This window comes from Periplaneta americana, chromosome 8 (assembly GCF_040183065.1).
Source record: "Periplaneta americana isolate PAMFEO1 chromosome 8, P.americana_PAMFEO1_priV1, whole genome shotgun sequence".
NCBI classification, from domain to species: Eukaryota; Metazoa; Arthropoda; class Insecta; order Blattodea; family Blattidae; genus Periplaneta; species Periplaneta americana.
This window is the reverse complement of record NC_091124.1, coordinates 163,260,940-163,283,044: the sequence shown is the minus strand read 5'-3', so window position 1 is coordinate 163,283,044 and position 22,105 is coordinate 163,260,940. Positions and strand designations below refer to the sequence as shown.

General features: G+C 34.1%; 1 protein-coding gene across 26 annotated transcripts in view; it reads left to right on the top strand.

The window, feature by feature from the left end:
• The window catches only part of cac (calcium voltage-gated channel subunit cacophony), a 1,051,854-nt gene that overhangs the window by 1,017,545 nt on the left and 12,204 nt on the right, over positions 1 to 22,105 (top strand). For 25 of the 26 annotated variants that reach the window (XM_069834011.1, XM_069834005.1, XM_069834017.1 and 22 more), the window contains one exon: positions 7,558 to 7,575. The exons of the other annotated variant lie outside the window; for it this stretch is intronic. In XM_069834011.1, coding sequence (XP_069690112.1) covers positions 7,558 to 7,575 — 18 coding nt within the window. The remainder of the gene's footprint in view (positions 1 to 7,557; positions 7,576 to 22,105) is intronic. 26 annotated transcript variants of the gene reach the window in all.

Here is a 22,105-nt window from a genome sequence, read left to right as displayed (position 1 = left end):
TTGGGAAATATAAAAGTAAAATTAACACAGTTTCAAATTAAATATTAATTCATTAATGTCTGTTACCTGGAATATTAAATGAAGATTTACGAGCAAATACATGTTATGTTTATAGATAGTATGGAAAAAATATTTCTGGGCTTAATATAGAAATAGGAAATACTAATAAGTTGGGTAGTATTTGTGTCATTTGTTTAGTATTCATGAACGCTTACTCGCATTCTGCAAAAAAGATAAGAGTTTAGGACAAGGTACGAGTGTTTGTTATAATTTTTATTAAACAATAGTCATAAATTATGCATAGAATTTTATAATAGATACATTGGTAATATGACTTACTTTTTAGCAATGAAGCTCAAAATAATAGTTTTGGTAAAAAGAAGATACCATGTTAATGAAAGAAATATAAAATGATAATGGTAGTAGACATGCCCTTGGCTTTTGTCACTATGGAGAGTTCCTCCGAGACACCAGGTATCATTTGATAAGGAGCAAAATAGCAACAGCCATAAAGATCAACAACAGCAACGTGTCCAATAGGAGTCATAGACATCATTGCTATCGACTGCAATAAGAAGACAGAGTACAGTTTGGATTCCACCATACGATTTAAGACCTCTCTGGAAGTAGACGAGAAGAAGCAAATTTATGAATCAACATCTGACTTCTTTAAAAATTGTTATTATCTGGAGACAGTTGAAATTGTGGGCTTATTCACTGGAAGCCGGAGAACTGTAACAAAATATTTTCAAAATGTTTGTGAACGATTTAATTTACCAAGAACAATCTGTAAAGAAATTGCCCTTATGGCCCTTAAGTCATCTATTCAGATTTTGAAATAGTATTTGTCCCTCCAGTTCATACTCCTGGACAAGACAATCAACAGAAGACTCAAATTCGAAGTACTACAAACCTGCGTCTACCCAACACTACTTTATGGATGCCAAACATGGTCGACAACAAACAGACAGATGAATGCGCTAGAAATATGCCAAAGGAAAATGGAACGAAAGATATTGTGAATAACTATAAGAGACAGAATTTCCAATGAGTCGCTGTCCCAAATGGCATCAACAACAAACGTCACACAGAGGAAACAAATTGAAGTGGAAGTGGGGAGGCGACATCGCACGGATGAAAACAAAAGATGGACATACAGAGCCACCATGTGGGACCCGCGCACAGGAGACCGGCACAGAGGCAGACCAAGGAAGAGGTGGGCAGACTTCTACACAACACAAGCAGGTCAGCAATGGTCCAGCATAGCAAGAAGCAGGGGAACATGGAGAACAATTGGAAGTCGACTACAAATGAAGACAGTGCCAGCCACAAACAACATCCCAAGTTGACTCAGTGATAGTGCATTCAATATAATCACAGTGTTAGTGAAATCAAATTAATCAAAGTGACAGCGAAATCAACTCCAACCGGACAAAGAAACACTAGACACAACCTAACGCGGAGTAGCTCACCGCGTTAGTGAAACAGAGCTACCCTCTAGCAGGAGGCCTTTGCCCTTCAAGGGACACATTAGGCTATTATTATTATTATTATTATTATTATTATTATTATTATTATTATTATTATTTATATAACAGCAGCACGTAATTTCACTGGTTTGCACTTTTGTTATATGTATTCTAATTCATGTTTATATTTTTCTTCTATTATGTAATATTATTACATTTTGTTAGAGATACTTTGTCATTTTCGGCAGGCCACTGTGGTGGTAAGTTTTGTAGATTAAATGAAATAACAATAAAATCGCGAAACCTGAGACTACACATAACAGCAGAAACTATAATTGGATTAATGTGAGCCAGCTGTGTGAGTATTCTTACACTCAGTTTGTTCTACTTATGATTTTAGTTTCTTGTCTCATACAAGTACTTTTGTATGTTTTGCTATCACAAATGTAACCAATGTACACTGTATTTAAGTTGGTGTCAAATATTCCAGGAGTGTATTCCTATCGACCAAACATTAAAAAAGGGTCATATATTATGAACATGGATCTAGAAATGCTTGTTGCTGAGGTAGAAGGGATTTTATTCTTTACAAATATCACATAATTAATAAGCAATCCAATGAAACAAGTAATGAAATTAAACAAGATAAATTTTTACAGAAACAAAAAAAAATAGTAAACACCAGACAGAGAAGTAGCCACCAAAACGTTAAAATATGGTGTTCACTTAAATCGGCTACAACTTGCCATTTAACCATTCCAATGAGTGCCATTAAGGTAAAATTATCCGGAGGTAAAATAGTCCCCCAATCGGATCTCCAGGCGGGGAGTATTTTAATGGTACAGAATCAACTAAACATCTTACAATGGAATGCTGGTGCTATTGGAACACCTCAAAATCTGTGCTTCAGTGGCTGACCGTGATAATATCTTTGAAAAATATTGGAGTGCAAGAGGTCAAATGACTTTATTGACAAACACCTGGCATTAGAAAACAACAACAACAACATTTTGTTACAAAAAGTGCTCAAAATGGTCTTCTGTTCCATGCTTTGTTGAATACATCTCGAATTTTACTGTTTGATCACATCCATTTTCAATGCGCTTTTTCTAAATGTTAACAATGGACTTTAAGAAATAAAAATTCATCGGGTTCAAATCAGGTGATTGAGAAGGGCATTCAGTGGATCCCTTGCTGCAAACAATCTACCTTTGTAGAAAATGGACATGTAAATAGCTTGCGGAACTCTGTGACTACAGTGAACAAGAGCGCCATTATGCAGTGAACCATATTTGTTGGGCGATGTCCAAAGGTACATAGTCTATTAACTGATGGAATTCATTTTGAAGAAGTTGCAGATAAATGTCTCCTGTCCGCAGAGGAAAAATGATAATGCATGATTCCAACCCGAAAGTTTGGGCTAATTTATAATGATGTTTGTCCTATCATGCTACATGAAGGTTTTCATCACTCCAGATGTGGTTATTATAAAGTTATTGAAAATGACATACACACAAATTTTTCCTGCATTACCACATCAATAAAACGTTTCCAGAATACTGTAATAACCTTTCACTACGTAAGAGATTACAGATTGTGAAAGGTACTATCAAAAAATTAAGCAGTTGCAGAGACAAAATGACAGACACTGTCCAAATTAAACTTAACAATAAAGCAACACAATAATGTGAACTTCTCTTGGGACACGAGAGAAAAAAAGATAACATATTAAAATGGACTTTTTACTTCTTTTTCTTCTGTTTGTATGCAGTAATGACTTGACTAATAAATGTTTAGTGTATAAAAATTATAATTCTGCAAAGTAGAAGAATTTTGAAAAAATTAAGACAATTTTCTTTTGCAATATTTAACACTGAAAATGGAACTGAAACTATTATTAATGGTATATATGTAGCAGAATCCCTCTTAACCGACACCAATGGAACCAGGCAAGTTCCGAATGTGAGATTTTCCCAGATAATTGAATAAGTATTTAAAAAAAATTACCTGTTCGTATTTTATGATGCCAACCTGTTGAAACTGCAGTCATATAAAACTTATTTCTCAGTCACTTGATCATAACTAAGTAACATGAAACTGTGTGGATTTTCTTTATTAAAACAAATGACTTAACACAAAAATACACTAATTTTCGGTTCAGATATTCACTGAACATGAAATTCGTGCATACTTCCTAATGTGGCAACACTAACAGCCCAGGCTGTGGCAATCCAGCTATGCCTGATAATGGACAGGGATATTTTTTACTTTTTCGAAGCACCTTGGATTTCGATATTTTCCCCATCACTATCAATGTCACTTTGTGTGTACCTGCAGCATTTCCGCATACCATAATAGTTAGACGATCACTGTTTTGTTTGAAGCCCTTAGGCGAGGTTTCCGTTGCACACACCAGTATTGTTGTAGGAAGACGCTAACATTACCCTCAGACATAATTTTCTGGGACTGATTAATAAACTGATCTGTGGACACTTCATCAGCACTCCTTTATTCACCGAAAACATCTAGTTTTTGGATCCCATGTCTCTCATTGAATCTGTTAAGCCACTCAACGAAAAATTCACACTCACTTTGCAGTTTCATTTTCTGGTGCAATTCCTTGACTTTTTCTTGTAGCACCAGCCCAGAAATGCACATTCCCTCAGATCTTTTAATTGTGTTTCATTCGTATAAAACATGACCCAATTTTTTACAGTGGGATTTATGTACAGTAGATTCATTGTTACTTATGAATCACCGAAGTTTTTTTTTACTTTTACTTTTTCTTTTATTGGGTTATTTTACGATGCTGTATCAACATCTAGGTTATTTAGCGTCTGAATGATATGAAGGTGATAATGCCGGTGAAATGAGTCCGGGGTCCAGCACCGAAAGTTACCCAGCATTTACTCATATTGGGTTGAGGGAAAACCCCGGAAAAAACCTTAACCAGGTAACTTGCCCCGACCGGGATTCGAACCTGGGCCACCTGGTTTCGCAGCCAGACGCGCTGACCGTTACTCCACATCACCAAAGTTGACTGCCTTTGTTTCTTTATATCATATACTGTAAAGTTGAACTTTCAACTTTTTATTCGTCTATTAATTTGGATCTACTAACTCCTCTCTCTATCTTCTCGATATTTCAAGCTTTTGCTTCAGTGTGAGGACATTCTTCTTGCACTTAGCGGTAGTAGCATGATGTTATCTATCGCATGAATGAAACTTTTACATGCTATAGGAACAGAGAATTTCACACTTTCTTATTTAGACTCATCCAACACTCCCTCAATACGGGAGAGTTCAAGTGGTAAATTTAAAGATATCGTCTCTGTGCATTGTTTGTAAGATGAATGCAACAACAGACCGATACTACCTGATCTATCCCAGGGACAAAACGGGGTTTTCTGTCTATGTTTTCACGCGTAAACAATGTAAAGAGTGAACACAATATGCAGCATGTGCAATCCACGAAAACAACTCACATCTTCATTCGACTCTTCCATTTGCATGAATGACTATTTTCTTTTTTTTCCCTAGCCAAAAGTGCTGTTGTTTTTGTATTGCTGGTTATTTGGATGCCAGATACGAGGGATTTTACTGTATATACTATGTGAGCTCAAATAATGGGCCAAGTGAATAAAAAGTAAGCTTTAGCTGTTAGAATTAAGTATTAGCAAAAGCAATTGCTATCTAGCATTCAGTACTAGCATTAGCATTAGCTTAACATTGTGTGAATAATCTTTTGCTAATGCTAGGTAGAAAGTGCTGGAAAATCTTAGCTTTTGCTGGCTAGACACGTGTATTTGCAGTGTGGCATGTATTGACGACAATACCATTATCGATTGTTGAAATTACTTTAATTAACACCTGTTTTCTTTATTTTGACTCTGTGTTGGGTTAATTCAGATGTTTTCTTTAACATTTATTTAGTTCGACTCTGGGTAGTTCAGGTGTGTAGTTTTAGAAATGTCTTCTTCGGAAAGTGAGTATCCTGATGATTGTGGAAGCCATTCCCGAGCAAGGCTTGTGACTATTTTGAGCAAGCATCCTGTGATTTTTAATAAATCACAGATTCCTATGATCAAAGGTAAAAAAGAAAAAGCTTGGGGAGAGATCGTGAATGAATATCAGCAAGAACTTGGGAAGTCTACTTCAGAGAAGCAATTAAAGAAGAAAGTCCAGAATATGAAAGCAGAGGTAAAAAAGAAAATGGACAAAACAGCGACAGGTAACAAGAAAATAGTCCTAAAGCCATGGGAAAAAGAGCTTCTACATTTACTGACTTCAGATCAAAATCCTGTCTTCAGTAAAATTCCAGATGAGTCAAAATAATTTTATTTACTTATTTAAACAAGTATGAGACATTAAAAATATGAAAGTTTACATTACTATTTTTTTTTTAATTTAGGAGTCCTAACTGTTGGTAATTGTTCTGAGGCACCTCAAGTTACTTCAGAATTTTCCCCACCATCGCCACCTAAAAAAAAAGTCCAAGTTCATTCTCACGAAAACAGAGGAAACGAAGAATTCGACGAGTGAATTACAAAGACTTCTTTTATTGGAACAATTACAGCTGACAAAAATTCAAAAAGAAAAAGAGGTGTTAATATTAGAGGAACTGAAAAACGATAAGCTAAGTAACAGTGAGAGTAATGACTTAACTTACACAGTTTTGTGAATGGTCACAGAATGAAAACATCTCTTGCATTTAAATTAATAATAATTGCAAGTTACCAGTTATTCTAACCATAATAATTGTAAAAACAATGTAATTTTCATAAGTCTGGATTCATTCTTCGCACCAAGAAAATAATTAGCAATCCATTCCACATTCTCCTCATTAAACCTGTAGAAATCACAGTAGTCTTCTTCCCTGGTCCTTACTCGTTCCCTGTAGAACTTGGGAGACCTCAACTGCATAAATCCCGCCATTTCAAATGAAAGTTTAGAAAAAGACTGAAACCTTTAAGTCTGGGTTGACCCACACTTAAAATTTTTTAAGCAATTGCTAATAAAATCAAGACAATGCTTGGTATTATTCACACTTTTTCTAGTATATGCTGGAAAATTTAGCTTTTACCAATACCGCTAGATCTTTCTATTTAGCAAAAGCTTTATCTTAGATCTTATTCACTAATATTACTAGCTTTTGCCTAAAATGTACTAGTAAAAGCATTTGCTAGGCTTTATTCACTTGACCCAATGCCTTCACTTGTTATACATATGGAGAGTTTCAAGTGACGTAACTAGCACACAATACCACAAAAATTAAGTTCCTCATCTTAATCACACCTTCTTATCTTTTCTTAAGCTACCATGTAGTTAACATGAATGTTTCCTTAACTGCTGAAGGCTGCAATTGTGAGATTATATTTGGCACCAAGTTACTTCAAACGTTTGCAGTTGAACTTAAACCTTTAATATCTCCAAAACTATTTCACGTAGATTTGTCATGCCTGGTTTGAAACCCTTCATATAGGCCACCGGTAACATAAAAAGATACTATCATTGTCATGAAATGTACAGCTTGAATATATTACAGCAATGCGATTTCAGTCAGCATAACTGCTCTGTTACTTCATTTAATATTCCTTTCCTTCGTGTGAGATTTGATGATTGATGATTTATGCATTCGAAGAGTGGTGAATAAAGTAGAACATCTGTAGTAAGTTTCTCAGTCATTAATGTTTATAAACTATTTTAAGAACCAACTATACATATGTTCTAGATATAAATTGCTAATGTAATATGTTATTTTATAGTGTAATTAGTAATAGATTAGATTAAGATTTTGCACATATACTTATTTTCTGTTTTATTTATTCACGTTTAAAATAATCCAGTGCACCAAATATCTAACTGCACAACGCAAACATTCATATAGGCATAGGGAATTTATTGTATTTTTTTTAAGCACTATAATATAATATATACATACATTATATGTATATATAATGTTACACACTAATTTATTATCATTATTATTATTATTATTATTATTGTTATTATTATTGAGACATCTTTGTCTCTTTAGAGCTCTCTTGCTCAGCACAATTAATGCCAGTTTTATCACTCTTTACTTCAAGAATATCCCGAAGAAGATGGTATGATAAAGTATCTATACCTACAATTTTATGTGTGTATCGTAAATTTAAATACTTTACCTCTTTATTTCTTTATACTTCTTCTTTCTTCATGTAGAGCAATTTTCCATTTTCTGAATGCTACAATCACGCCATGTAGCATGCATTTAGTTTGCCATATTTTAGGTATTCTTCATACAAATGATGCTACATTTTAATAGAAAATGAAATTAACTATTTTCTTATAACATATTTGGAACATTTATTTATAATTAAGGTGGCTTGAGAGTATAGTACTTTACTAAGACACTTAATTCAAGCTACATTCTTCTCTTCTAAAGAGTCGATGATAATACGGAAATTTTTTATTAAACATTTAACTTAAACTTCGTTCTTCTGTTCTAAAGTGTCGTGATTACCGTATTTACTCGAATATTTCACGCACTTTTTTCCCGCAATTTCGATCTATAAATTAAGGGTGCGTGAATTAAGCGAGGAATTTCACAAGCTGGTATTTTTAAGGGTAAAAATGACAAAACTACGCAGTTCCCTTACATATCCTAGTAACTTGTCTTCAAGATCAGGGAATTTTACACTTTTTGGCCCACGAAATGCTTTCCTTGATGCATTTTTTTTTTTTGAAGAGCTTGTTTTTGTTTCCTCCAGTAGCGAATATTAAATTCTGGAACTGTGAATTCACGTCCAGCTGCTCTGTTGCCATGTGTTTCTGCATACGCAATAACTTTTAATTTGAAGGACGCAGTATGACTCGAATATCGGGATTTACCATTCATTGTTAAAACTTTTAACAGACGGCTTTTGACAGGTTTCCCTTTTCGAGTCTCAAACTCAACTGATGCGATCCAACACAAAGCTTTCAAACCACCCCCATTCAAATGGTAGGGGGAGGTCAATACCCTATACCGGTATTTTTAAAGGACTTTCATAGACGAGAAGGGTGCGCCTGTAACAGGTAGCTGTCCGGTCCCAAATACCGCTATGCACTCTCTCGTTACGGCATTTAAGATACCGTACATGCAGGGCTCCTCAACATAACACACCTCATTACTTCAAGTTTCAGTATGTACTTGTTACAGTATTTCACGAATATTAAATGCGTGAAATATACGAGGAAATTAATTTATTAAATTATATAGTAAATAATTTGGGTGCGTGAAATATGCGATGGCGTGAATTACGCGAGTAAATACGGTAATACTGACTTTACATAATTTTGCCATAAATATTTCATTAAAATATTATTTAAAATTTCAAACTCAAGAAACGATTAAATGAATACAGGTATCTAAACATATTACAGCAATTAATGTATACAAATTGATCGTCTGTGAACCAAAAAGAGAATGTTATTGATTTCTGTGAAACGGCAAAACAGATATCTAGACACACAAAAATAATTACATTAATAAACAAATAGCGCAGACAGAAGTGCAATGGCGGATAAACAATCAGTACATGCATAGTTTTTAATAGATAATCATAATACATAGATGCATTAGATATAATTTTATTAATAATGTTACTTAAAAATTTGTTATTATGACATGTCTCTTAAAAATAAGTACAGAATAATTTAAAATAAAATTTGTATGTAATAATACTATTACAAAACACACACACACACGCGGCAAATCTGGTAATGATGCTGCACTTTTTGAAATTATGTTTATAACTTTTTCCCAGAAGGTTCAAAACAGCTCAAAATTCAGAAGCAATGTATTTAATATATGGGTTTTAATAATGTGTACGCAGAATAGAAGTAGAAATTAACTTTTCGTGGGTATGGGAACAAATTTAAAATTTGGATTTGAGGCATCTCTCCTGGGAGTGCCGGCAGAGATGCTGCATCTGTTGAGTATGAAACATTGTGCTGTGCATTAAATATAAAAACACATACTTACGGCTTTTAAGGAACCCGAGGTTCATTGCCACTTTCACATAAGCCCTATCCTGAGCAAGATTAATCCAGTCTCTACCATCATATCCCTCCTCCCTCAAATCCATTTTTATATTATCCTCCCATCTACGTCTCGGTCTCCCCAAAGGTCTTTTTCCCGCTGGCCTCCTGGCAAATGAAAATATAACATATCTCATTTATTGAAAATAGGCCTATTCAGTAATTCTGTAAGCTGCAGATAGGTAAGGTTCTCAAAGTATTAATAATTTGGATGTTGACTACTGAGTTTGTTAGAGTGAAAATGAAAAGATTCATTTTTTATTGGCGCAGTTTAACTCTCGTATTTTTTCCTACCACAATCGACACAATTGCCTCCGCAATTCATGAAACCATTTTCTACAATCTCATTTTCTACATCTCATTCTTTGTTGTAAGCAAGTAATATTCCCAGCACTCACAGCACTTGTTGCAATCAGAACTTTCTTTTCTTGATCTGAGGTTTTGGATGACTTCTTCTTTTTCAAACTTTTCTGATTTGTGGACCTGAAGTATTGGGATGGTTTTCTTCTAAGGTTTTACTCTGCTCTTTGGCTTCCTTTTCTCTTTGCTTTTCTTACCTTTCTTTGATGTTAGGTGTGTCAGTGAGGATACATGCTAGTTTCCATCTTGCTGTTGAGATCTTTCTTGGTAGTTTGGGCACTGGACTAAAAGAGTTAACAATTTTGGAGAGCGAAATGGCTTCAGGAGAAGTGCTGGATGATAATGTTGTATTGGAAATGTTCGTTGAAGATGCTGGAGAGGGTGATGAGCAATGTGTAGAGGATGGTTCTGGAATAAGAAACCCAAACTGGAGCATCATTTCCTGTTTCTGTTTCATTTTAAGTTGTAGTTTCACTGCTATCAGAAATTGATAAGAAATCCTCAAGCACTCTGTTCGAATTCAAAGGAAAAATACTTGTTGACTCAAAAGCATTTATGCCAACTCCCACAGAAGCAACTTTCTTCCAAGCAGCCCCAATTAAGTGTCCCATTTTATATTGAGTTATTTTCCTTTGTAGATGGAGATTCATCCATGCTGCTGATTCTTTTTTTGAAATAACATTTCAAAGGTCCAAAAAAATATTTGTCCAAACGCTGTAATGCATGTGTGCAGTGATTTGGTAAGCATACAATGATATCATTATCAAGAAAATAATGGAGAATTGCAATGAGAAGCGTGGCCATCTAAAACCGAAAGCACTTCCCTAAATGCTTTCGTTTGAGAAAATGTTCAGTAAACCACTTGAAAAATAAGTCTGTGTTAATGTACAGTGATTTGGGGTTCATATATACATCAGGAAGGTGTAGTAATCAAAATCTTATATTATTTATTCGTGCTATATCTGGAGCTCCTAATATTAATGGAACTAATCAGTTACCAAATCCGCCAATTAAAATTGGTATTACTATAAAGAAAATTATAATGAAGGCATGAGCAGTTAGATCAGACCCTGCAGATAAACTATCACCAAATTCATTCTTTTTGTTGATGCCTTTGAGTATCAAAGCAGATGGTAAAAACTGACCTGCAGCATTGCAGCACCCGTCATGGTCACATTTTCACTCATCTTTCCAGATTTTAAGAAATGGACAGTTTTTTTTATTATTTTTTAATTATAACACTATTTGGTTTATTATTTACTTGGATGGTATTGAATGTATGTCCAAGATTGTTTAGAAGGTTATGTTCAGTCATTACATTCTACAATCTGTTAAAAAATATCTCACCATTTTCTTTGGATATGTTGAGCTTGCTTCACGGTCAGCTGTGGCTGGATTCTTCTGCAAGAAGGATTTAACAAGTCTATCCCGCAGTTTCAGTTTCGTCATTCAATTTATGATAAATTCCCATTTCCTTAGCAAACTTGTATGCAATTAAGCGGACAGTTAATCTGATGCTGAAAGGGCCTGAATATGTGCAACGATTTTCTTTTCGTTTACTGGTCCAAATAAACCTGAGAAAGAAGAAGAATAAATAAAGGGAAAACTCTTTGAATTCTTTAGTTTGCATTAGTTTAATAATTTAATTACCGGGTAAGGTGGGTTACTTGAGACATCGGGGATATTTGAGCCAAATCAGGTGTTTAGATGTTTTCGTTTCTGTGATTTTTGTAATTTTTAAATTCAAATTTTGGAATTAAAGAAAAGAAAATTATGTGTGCATATTATCTCAGTGAATTATAGAATATAGCTAAAGATAATAAACTACATATATACTGTACCCAAATCTATAAAATGTTATCATTTAAGGTTTTATTAACTCAAGTATCCTCATATGAAGTTTAACTTGCACCACATAGCATTTTTAAATGGGTGGCTCAAGTATACCCATTTCCTGGGTAACTTGAGCCACTAATAAAACAATAAATAAATACATAACAATAGTGACAATGCAATAAAGCTGCTTGCCTATGGTTTGTATGTCGCAAGATTCAACATATAGGAGAGCAATGAAAGTTTCTCAAGGTATACGTTTTTTGTAGGAGTTAGTGAAACTTTCTGAGGTGGTTCAAATATCCCCAGTTTACGGCGGTATATTAAACTCTTTGAGCTGACTCCCTCTTCTTTCGTAACAAAATATAACTTTAAGGTTTTCATTTGTGTGAAAAATAAATAACCTGCAGGTCTAAGTCGGTCTTTATTTGAATTTCCAGATGCTGTTCTCCTTTTGATAGTCCTTGCTGGGACACTGTAACATCATTCAGCTTATTATGAACAGTCTATGAACGGCCTCTTGAGGTTCCCCTCATTCCACTGATCCCTGTTCACACTCACCTTTCTTTTATATTCAGTAGGATTTTGTGATGTTACCTACTCAAATCTGTAAAAAAAATTTCATTGCTACTTTTTATAAATAATTATCAACTTAGTAGCGAGTTGCAGCAATACATAAAGAGGTTTACTGAGTAACCTTCACGATGCCGGTATATATATTTATGAATTTATAAAAATATATTGCTTTAAATCAATTGTAATGCACTTAAAACACCACAGATATTCAACAAATCCATTCACAATCTCACAAAGCTTGCTTTAACCCCTGATCACATATGAGTCATTCCACGTCAAACCGGACAAATTTAAAGGAAATTTAACCTTGATGTCTTTTATTTCTGTCAAACTTTTTTATTCAATTGAAAGAACAAAAATAAAATATACGTATATTTTTATTTTCATAAAACTTGATTCTTTCGAAAAGTATTTAAATTCAAAATTTACGTAATAGCACATGCACTGTTATACAGTATATAAATGGTAATTATTTCCATTACCGTACTAATTAACGCAATTTATTCAAATTAGGCTCATATTAAAGTTTATAAGATGTACTTTTAGCATATCTATCCTTCGATTACATAAAAATTTATGTTGTATTTTTTTCTCGAAAATATATTTTTAAAATGCTTTTTTTTTTTAAGTTTGGAAACTCTTTTCGAAATGTAGAAAATTTCATTGCATTACTTAGTTTCTCAACTATATGGGTACAAAATTTCAGAATGGGATATACCTAAATGAATTTTCAATAAATTAATTTATCCAGCCGGGCGCATGTTGTTGAGTAGGAGCGACACTGCAAGACCACGTCACTATGTATGGATACATGTGTACACACAATGACAGTATGTTATTCACCATACAGTCAACTTACGAAATATGTAAACACTTTTGAAGCACAATTATTTACATAAAATTCCACAAAACTAATTTAAAACACACAAAAAGCAAGTCAACTGGATTAGATAACTGAAGCATACTTTTAAGCAACTCAAATAGATACATGTTTACTTTCGTGGGACAAAGAACTAGTGCTTCAGATTTTGAGACCCGTATGAAAGCATGTAGTGTTCTCGTGCCACTTACTGCTTTTGTCCCCTCATACGGAGACTGAAGTAAGTCACATTCATTTTTATACTCATCATTTGTCAAAAATAGAAAACCAATTTCACTAATATTCTTTTCAGCCCGCTCAAACAATTTTCTTGGTGTCATAATGGGATCCTGACGTGGCTGAATACTTGCTGTTGTTGCTAGTCTTTTAGTGGTGCTGCCAATTCTATCACAAGGACCCTTCCCATGGGAAGTTCCAAAAAAAATACCATTCAGCACTTACGTCGAAATCTTCTTTGTGAAAACACAGATTTACAAAATTTTTTCGTTTTTTGTATTGGGCACTAGCCCCATCAGAAAAATAACTCTTTTCACATTTCCTATTTCGTTCTTCAGAAACTGTATTAATTGTCTTTCGAAAAGGTGGACAGCATTTGTATTGTGTTTAAGACACTCTGAAATTGGTATAAAGTTTTTATGTTTTAATTCACTTCTGTGTTTAAAATAAATTACAAAGGGATGGAGTGTGACCTGGCTTTTATTCCAATGAACACCCTGTACTGAGTCTTGAATCACACAGACATGAATTTTGGAGAAGTCCCAAATTACAAGGCATTCACCATCTTGGAGAGCTTCTTTCTTTTCCGCCATAAACGCAGCTTGCTGTGGAGCAATAAATGCGTGAGAGGCTAGGGCTTCTAACTTGGTCGAAAGTTTATCTCAAAATTCTTCTACTGAACACTGCAAAATTTCTAAATTAGTTCGGTCAACAGTTACCGATTGTTTGTAATAGACTACATCTATCATTTCTGTTTCAAATGCTTCCTGTAAATATTGAATTAAGTCTGCTGTTGATGGAAAATGTTTATACTTTCTGAAATAACAATCAAGGGATGCAGAGTTACCGTACATACAATCTGTGAAATTAGATCTTTATAATTTCTCAGTGACCATTCTAGATTGGCTGTCAATTTCGCAATGTTTCCACCATCAATTAACAACTTTACATTCTCATGATGAACACACACACAGACTGAATGAGTACTGTACCACTGGCTCCAGGAAGCACACATTGTTTTGGTCTTGTTCCGCAAATTTTTAAAAACTAATTTGTATATCTGGATATTTAACTTTAAAACCCGAAATGTTTCTTTTAAATTTGATAACAACATCTTCTGTTTCTGTACTTTGTGGCCGTCTTCTTTTACAGAAACGAAGTTTTTCTTTCCCACCATGTGGCAGTTTATATCATCATTAGTGTAATGGTCAAGTACTTTTTTCACTATGAATGTGTCTAAAGTTTTTCCACTTCTAGATTCTGGATTTGAGAGAATTCCCCTCTCTGTAGCTAAGTTTTTTGCAACACTGATCATGTGATTAGGTGCATCAAAGTGTTCCCTAATTTTACTGTATGGCCAGTCCTCAAATATAGTTAAAATCTGAATTTTAAGTTTTCTGTCAATAGTATCCCTGAAGCACTCTGCTAGCTTATTAATTATGTCACTGCTATTCTTCTTTTCTAGTGTTGTTTCTACTTTTTTTTTTCAGCGCGAAAAATCTTTTCCTTAAGCATCTGTTTTATTTTCCGATATTTCTGTTGGGGATACTTCTGTAATAATTTCTTCTTCTTAATTGGTGTTTCCCCCATTGAGACCAAACTTTCATTCAACTTATCAATGTCCGTCACTGATATCTCTGAATTACTTGATGCACTAGTTTTATCAGTCTCCGAATTGCCTGTTGTTTTTCTTCAATGTTCTGTACACTAGAACTGGCTAAGATATCAACAATGCTAGTTTGAACGGCACTTCATTCACCAACATCTGACATTAACGAAATTTTCTTACGATAATTTACACAAATCCTAACACTGTACAGTAACTTAATATGTTGCATGTTCAATTTTTTAAACATGTTGGAAGTCATGCACCTTTATTTCCCTTTCTTAAACCTGCGACTATGGTTGCTTATTTTGAAAGGATTCAAACATTGATCATGTTTACGTTGTGTTATATTACTCACTGTGATTAGCCAGACACTAATTGCACCAACTGAAAACAGTAACAGAAACTACGCCACACACACTCACGGTAATACTATAGTACTGTGTTATTAATGCCCGAACATTTGAAAATCTCGGAACAAACTGAAGAGAATTCATTCTGCCTTGGACCTGGTTTAAGTATTGTATATCTCAGCCAAGTTTCTTTGGGTGATGATAACAGACAAAGGCAGCAAGGGATTAAGATTAGCACAACAGAGCTCTGCGCGCGTATTTATTTAGTATTTTTTTACTCTGTCATTTATTTTTTTCCCACTATGAAATTTGGCATACTTACAGATAATTAAATGGAGAACATGCTGGTAATTTAAAAATGATATTCTAAGTTTGCTAACATTATGAACATTAAGATTTACATAATAATCATGGCATAAAGTACTATGAATACAAATAAAAGGAAAGTGAATATACACAGGCTAAAAGCCTGATATTTAACCTTCCAAATGAGACTAACCTCGATTTCATACAATACACGTAATAGGAGAAAAGAATATTTATATATGTCAATGTATGCAATTTTTCAATAACTTTGATGCTGTATAAATCTCAAAATAATCAGAATTGAGGCCAACAAAAAATATGGGTCTCTTACTTTTACCCTTAGAAAGCATACAAAAAATTTAAAACAATTCTAAAAATATGAGGTCAAAAATGCGTCCGGTTTGATGTGGAATGACTCGTATGTAACAGATTGACCATCCCCATGTTAAAATCAATAACATTTGAAAGAAAACAACCATCAGAATCGCCATTGCCGATTGGTAATGACCACTAGATGGTGGTGATTGGTAATGACCACTAGATGGTGGTGATTGGTAATGACCATTAAATGGAAGTACAGTTGCTCCATGCAATTCAAGTGGGTTATAACATGACTTTTTCTGCAGTCGCTAGATGGCACCATAGTGGAATTGATCAAAGTTGTTGCCTTCAAAGCCCATAAGGCTGATCAGTCTGTTAATATGTGATCTGGGCTTTAACTGACTGAACAACATGATGTGCTGTCATCTACCAAAGATGACCTGAACTATCAGAACTCGAAAATGTGGCAACTCTCTCACTGTGGCATCATTACTGGATTTGTCTTTCATACATACAGACTCATAAAGCCTCCATAAAAGATGGAATTCTATCCTTACTTATTATCATAGCTATTTACAAAAATATTATAAGTACCTTCAGTTCTAAAAGTACGTAATTCTTCAATAAAACTGAACAGAATATATGCAGTTATTGTATTTTTTTTTTTTTTTTTTTTTTTGTTATTAGTACGCAGAAAATTCTCATTTGCCAGAGAAGAATAAATAAACTAGCATTTTTAAGGATATATTTGTTGGTATCTAAGTAATTCGAAGACTTTTACGAATATATTTTCGAACTGCAATGTTACTCGTGTACTTTCTTCATGTTCTGTATTAAAATGTAAATTGAAAATTAATCTGATGTTAGAATATTATTGGATTTCATAGTCAAATAGCTTGCAAAATAATAGAGAAAAATAATTTAATTTCCTTTTAAAATGTGTACAAACACTCATAAGTTTTTATTCCTACCATAGTAAGTGTCGATGAAAGGGATATTAGTAGTTATGGTTATGGAAACAAGAAGGTGATATTCAGTCTCTCTCCAAGTATGCTGAAAGATGCCAACCATAATGTTTGCTACCATGTCTGTGATCTCTTCATCATCCACTGCTGTGGAGTAATGGTTAACATGTCTGGCCGTGAAACAAGCGGGCCCAGATTCAAATCCTGGTTGAAGTTTTTTCCAAGTTTTTCCCTCAACCAATTGCAACAGAATTGCTGGGTAACTTTCGGCATTGGACCTAGAACTCACTTCGTCATCATAATTACACTTACCTTCTTTGATCATCATCTCCATTTCTTTCCTATATTTTGGGCTTGATCTGATATAGAATCAGTTATGGGCTTCCACCGAAATTGGACCCCATAGTATGTGGTCATTAGTTGCTGGTGGTAGTGCTATGTACCGTGGACTCTCCCCTGGGGCTCATGGTAGCTTGTGAGGCAGGGGTTGAGGGATCACAGTGATGCCTACGCAAAAGGGTAAAGGAATTCTGTAAGAGAGTTAAGAGGTGGCCTACAGGGAATCTGTAGTACAATGGTCCCACCACCCAAGCCACCTATGTACAAGGACAGTCCCAAGTTCATGCCCCTCCCCATCAAGGAGGACTAATTCATCTCTTCATCTAGGTAATGCAGGTTGCAATGTTTATCACATATTCTCAATGAAGAAATTCGTAAATGTGAATGATTTAATTCACTATCACACACCAACCCGCACCTCAAATTCATTTTCAGAGTATCGTGAAAGTACTGATGAATCGCGTTTGGTTGCTGTGAACCCCATATTCTGCAATTGTAACAATTAACGCTGTCATTGAAGTGGAATTTAGCATTGTCTGTGAAAATTAAATGCCTTTCCTAAGTAGGCTTCATAATACAGTGACATCAAAAACTTTTTCTTTATATTTTTATTGTAGCTTGTTTTTCGACTATACCATGCAGGTTTTGTTTAATGGTAAGTTTTAGTTGCCATGGTAATATTTTACACTGCATAGGTACAATCAGGACATAGTTTAAATACAAAAAAAAAGTTTTTGATGTCACTTTAATTGTTAATTTCATTTAGCACGTAATTTGTAAATTCAAGAAGTGTGGCATGATAATCTTTTATTTAATTTTTCAATGTAATTAAAAACATGCATAATTGTATCCCTTCTCTGGCCTCTAAGAAGTCCAGATTTCACCTCACTTTGGTAGCAATCATCACTCCTGACATGATTCAGTGTAACTGGAGAAATCGAGGACTGCCTTGATGTCTGCAAAGTTACGAATGATGCTAACATTGACACTTACTAAGTGGGAAACAAAACTGTGAGGGTCACTTTGCTTCATTATATTGTTAGTTGGGTATGAAATCCCGAACATCTTATTCAATGGGGCCTGTTTCTTTCTCTCCCTAGTTTTATTTTGTTCACAAAATATATAATTAACAACGCATTTTACAGATGGTCTAACTTTGTTGTATAATAATGACTCTGTTGATTCCTGAAAAACTTAAAATGACTATTGCAATATAGGGTGGTGGCAGTGTTGATGTGAACATCGTAGGAAATTAGCTCTATTAAGCCTATGCCCAACTCAGAAGCCACCTTAAACAAATAGATGAGAGATACTTATTTCTGTAACGTAATTGATAGCAGAGTGGTATTATGGTACGGTATTTTATTTGTGTTTCCATAGTTTAGTTGATGTAATGTATTTCATCAAATAAGTTTATTTACATAATATTTTGTTGTATTATGAATCTGAACAAATATTAGCCAATTTCGTTTGTAATCGAATTATTAGACTGTTGGAGAAGTGTAGTTCAAAATTGTTAATACCGGTATGTTTATCTTTACAATAATTTTGAAGTAATAAATTTATCGACTATACTTTATTTGTCATAAAGTGTAGAATATTGGATAAAACTGTTGCAATTGTGTACTAGTAAATGTAGCATTGTTGACAGAAACATATCATTCATGGAAGTGCCTCTGCCTCTCTTTTCCATGAGATGACTATGTTAGCATTGCAAGAAAGCTAGCTCTTTACTATTATGCTTCATTTATTCCCATTCCTTGCCAGCCAATGAAACTCGTCTTTATCTCTTTTTTCTATGTTACACCTATAATCAGGTTTGGCAGAATTCAGTGTTCGACACAAATATAACAGAACAGTTTCTATAATGATATCTAAATATATATTGTATAAAAAGAAACAACCCCATTGTTATCAGTTTTATGTAAATGTTCTGATATAGGCCTATTAACATAATGTAAAATAATTCTTTACTCCAGTTAACGAATTATGTATTATCTAATTAGCAGAGGCAGATCATTAGTACTTAATTATTAAGAACATCTGTTTGTAAAAACAGTATGAATGTTAATATAATTATTTTTAATTTATATCAACCTATTTTTTCGCAACAGGCCACATGGCCTATTATGGAACTGTTCACGATGATGGTGATGGTGATTCTATGTCTCTTTTACCCAGTACATATAAGATCAATATTATGCCTTTTGTCACTTTTCATTCAAAACGAAAATTTTCCGAAAAGGTAATGGAGAAATTCAAGAGAATTAAAATAATTATTATAACATAGTCATTTCATTCATGATAGTACAGAGACATCATTATGACATGAGATGAGAAAATACCGGGTGACTTATGGCCCTCTGCTAGTGTGGTTTCTGGCAAGCGCATAACCATTCTTCCGGAACTTCTATAATACATAACTGCACTAGCAATAAATGTTCAATAATTTGGAATTACCATGCTCACAGTCATTACTCAAAATGGCCCCCATTTGCCACCACACACAACTGACATCTTCTGATAAACAAATGAACAAAACATTGAAGTTCCATAACATTGATAGACTCGATTTCTTCTCATCTAATTTTTCTTCTGTAAGAACACTATGTTTTCGGTTTGATTTTCAATTGTTCACCAAGTCTGTTTCTTTAAATCTTTTAGCGAGTCTTCTAATTGTTTCGGCAGAAGGCACAGGTCTGTTTGGAAACTATTCGAAATTTACGTTTTGTTTTCACACACGACCTTCTGCCCTTTATGTATATTTTATACATATACACACGTTCATGCAATAAGAATTTGTTGGTAGGCATTACCTAAATACACAATAATCATTAAACTGTATTACACTAACTTTGTACACTTGAAGAATCAAAACTTTTGTAATATGACTTGTGACTATAGCGAATGCCATATGGCGACTGAGGATCTACTATGCCGCACTTTTAACAGCCCACACATTGCAGACCGCGCAGAAACCCGCCATTTTCTCGCCTCACGTCATGTCTGTATAATACTATAATGGGAATCATAAAAGTATGCATATCCAGAGAGTTACAGATATTTTCGCATTTTCCTTCGTAAATGTACTTAATATCTCCAATGAAAATATCTCAGACTAGTATTCTGAAATTTACAAAATTGAAGTTAAAAATTTAGTATTTTATACTTTTATCGTAAGTTGGAACATGATTCTCAGAATTAATTTAGCTATACATTCAGTTTTAAAAAGAAGTTTCCTTTACCCTGTTTTGCATTCAGTAATAAATTCTTTCTAAATGTTTAATTAATTTTCACTTAATCTTTATTACATTGGAGACTGCCAAGCCTGTCTATAATGAATCACTTCAGCATGTCGGTTGAATATGTACATTGCAATTCTGTATTTTACACTAATTAACACATTCAGTGTGATAACTCTGAGCAGTAGCTGTAACAGTACGAGTATGACATAGAGGAAACTTTGTTAAGACAAATGATATCAAATGTCGAAACCTTTTATTTTAAAGAAAATGGTAGTGAACAAAATAAGATACTTAGAGAGATCACACTGTATGATAACAAGAACAAATGACATTTGAAGGCATGTTACAGTATCCAATTTCCATAATCTGACAATGTTCATATACCTATTGGTGTCATATGTAGTCGTAATTTTGTGTACAGTAGCTATATCCACATACCTCCTGAATGATTTCATACGAAAGTCACTGGACTTCACCATCCTACGTGTACTTTTTCACAGTGCTAAGCGATGTTAGAGGAGGCAATATTAACATTAACATCAATATTCATATTTGTGAGACAGAATTCGATATTTTTTGGGATCGATGTTATCTGGGCTAAAGGGCCGTGGTCTGTTGGAGCTGTTGCTACCATATGTTTCGTCTGCTGCTCCGACAGATATCATCAGAGGTGTGGCACACGGGAGCACAAGGAGCAAATGAAATTTGAAGACATGTTGCAATTGCGCTCCCATGTGTCACACCACTGATAATGTCCGCCAGAATAGCAGACGAAATGTATGGTAGCAACAGCTCCAACAGACGTCGGCCATGAAAGCTTACATTCCAAGATTAGTCACCTCGATATTTTTTGTTCCAGCTCATAAATTTAAATGTAATGAATCTCTTCTCTATAGATATAAAGATAATAATCCGAGTTAGTGTATTTTTATTTTATCTGACTTAATGAAACAAAATTCTGAATACTTTGTATCCTGGTTATGATAATTGGATATAAAAATAAACGCTGGATTTAGGTATAGTGCCGCCCCTTGGCAGTATTAAAATTTGCCACCCCCCAACTCCCACAAACAGCTTATGAGCAGTTAGTACACAGGTCATGTTAGTTTAAATTAGTTTTAAATGAAATGTTACAATTCAGAAAACAATAAAGTACTGAAATCAAAATAATATATGTTTCTTACTTGTGAATTGTAAAGAATTCCTTCGCACTTTCTTCGCAGAGAAAGCATTGATGATGTTATCAAGTCGATCTGACGAAGCACATCAAATTCGACGGAAAGAAACATATTCAAACTTATTCATTGTTTAAACAAAATTGATTTGTGAAAGGCAGGCTGTGATTTATTTTTAGGATTGGTTTAGTTGGTGGAATAATTATTACAAGTTTTCTTACTTTGATAAAAAGTATAAAGTAATTTGAAAAATAAACTCCCACTCTTAGCGGAATAAACCTTTCATATCGAATTATATAGTGCACATGCTGGAAAGTAACTAAATAGTATTGTTGACGATATACCTATTATATTGGAAATGTAACTGAGAGTTGTAGTTACTATTCATAACGATAGAT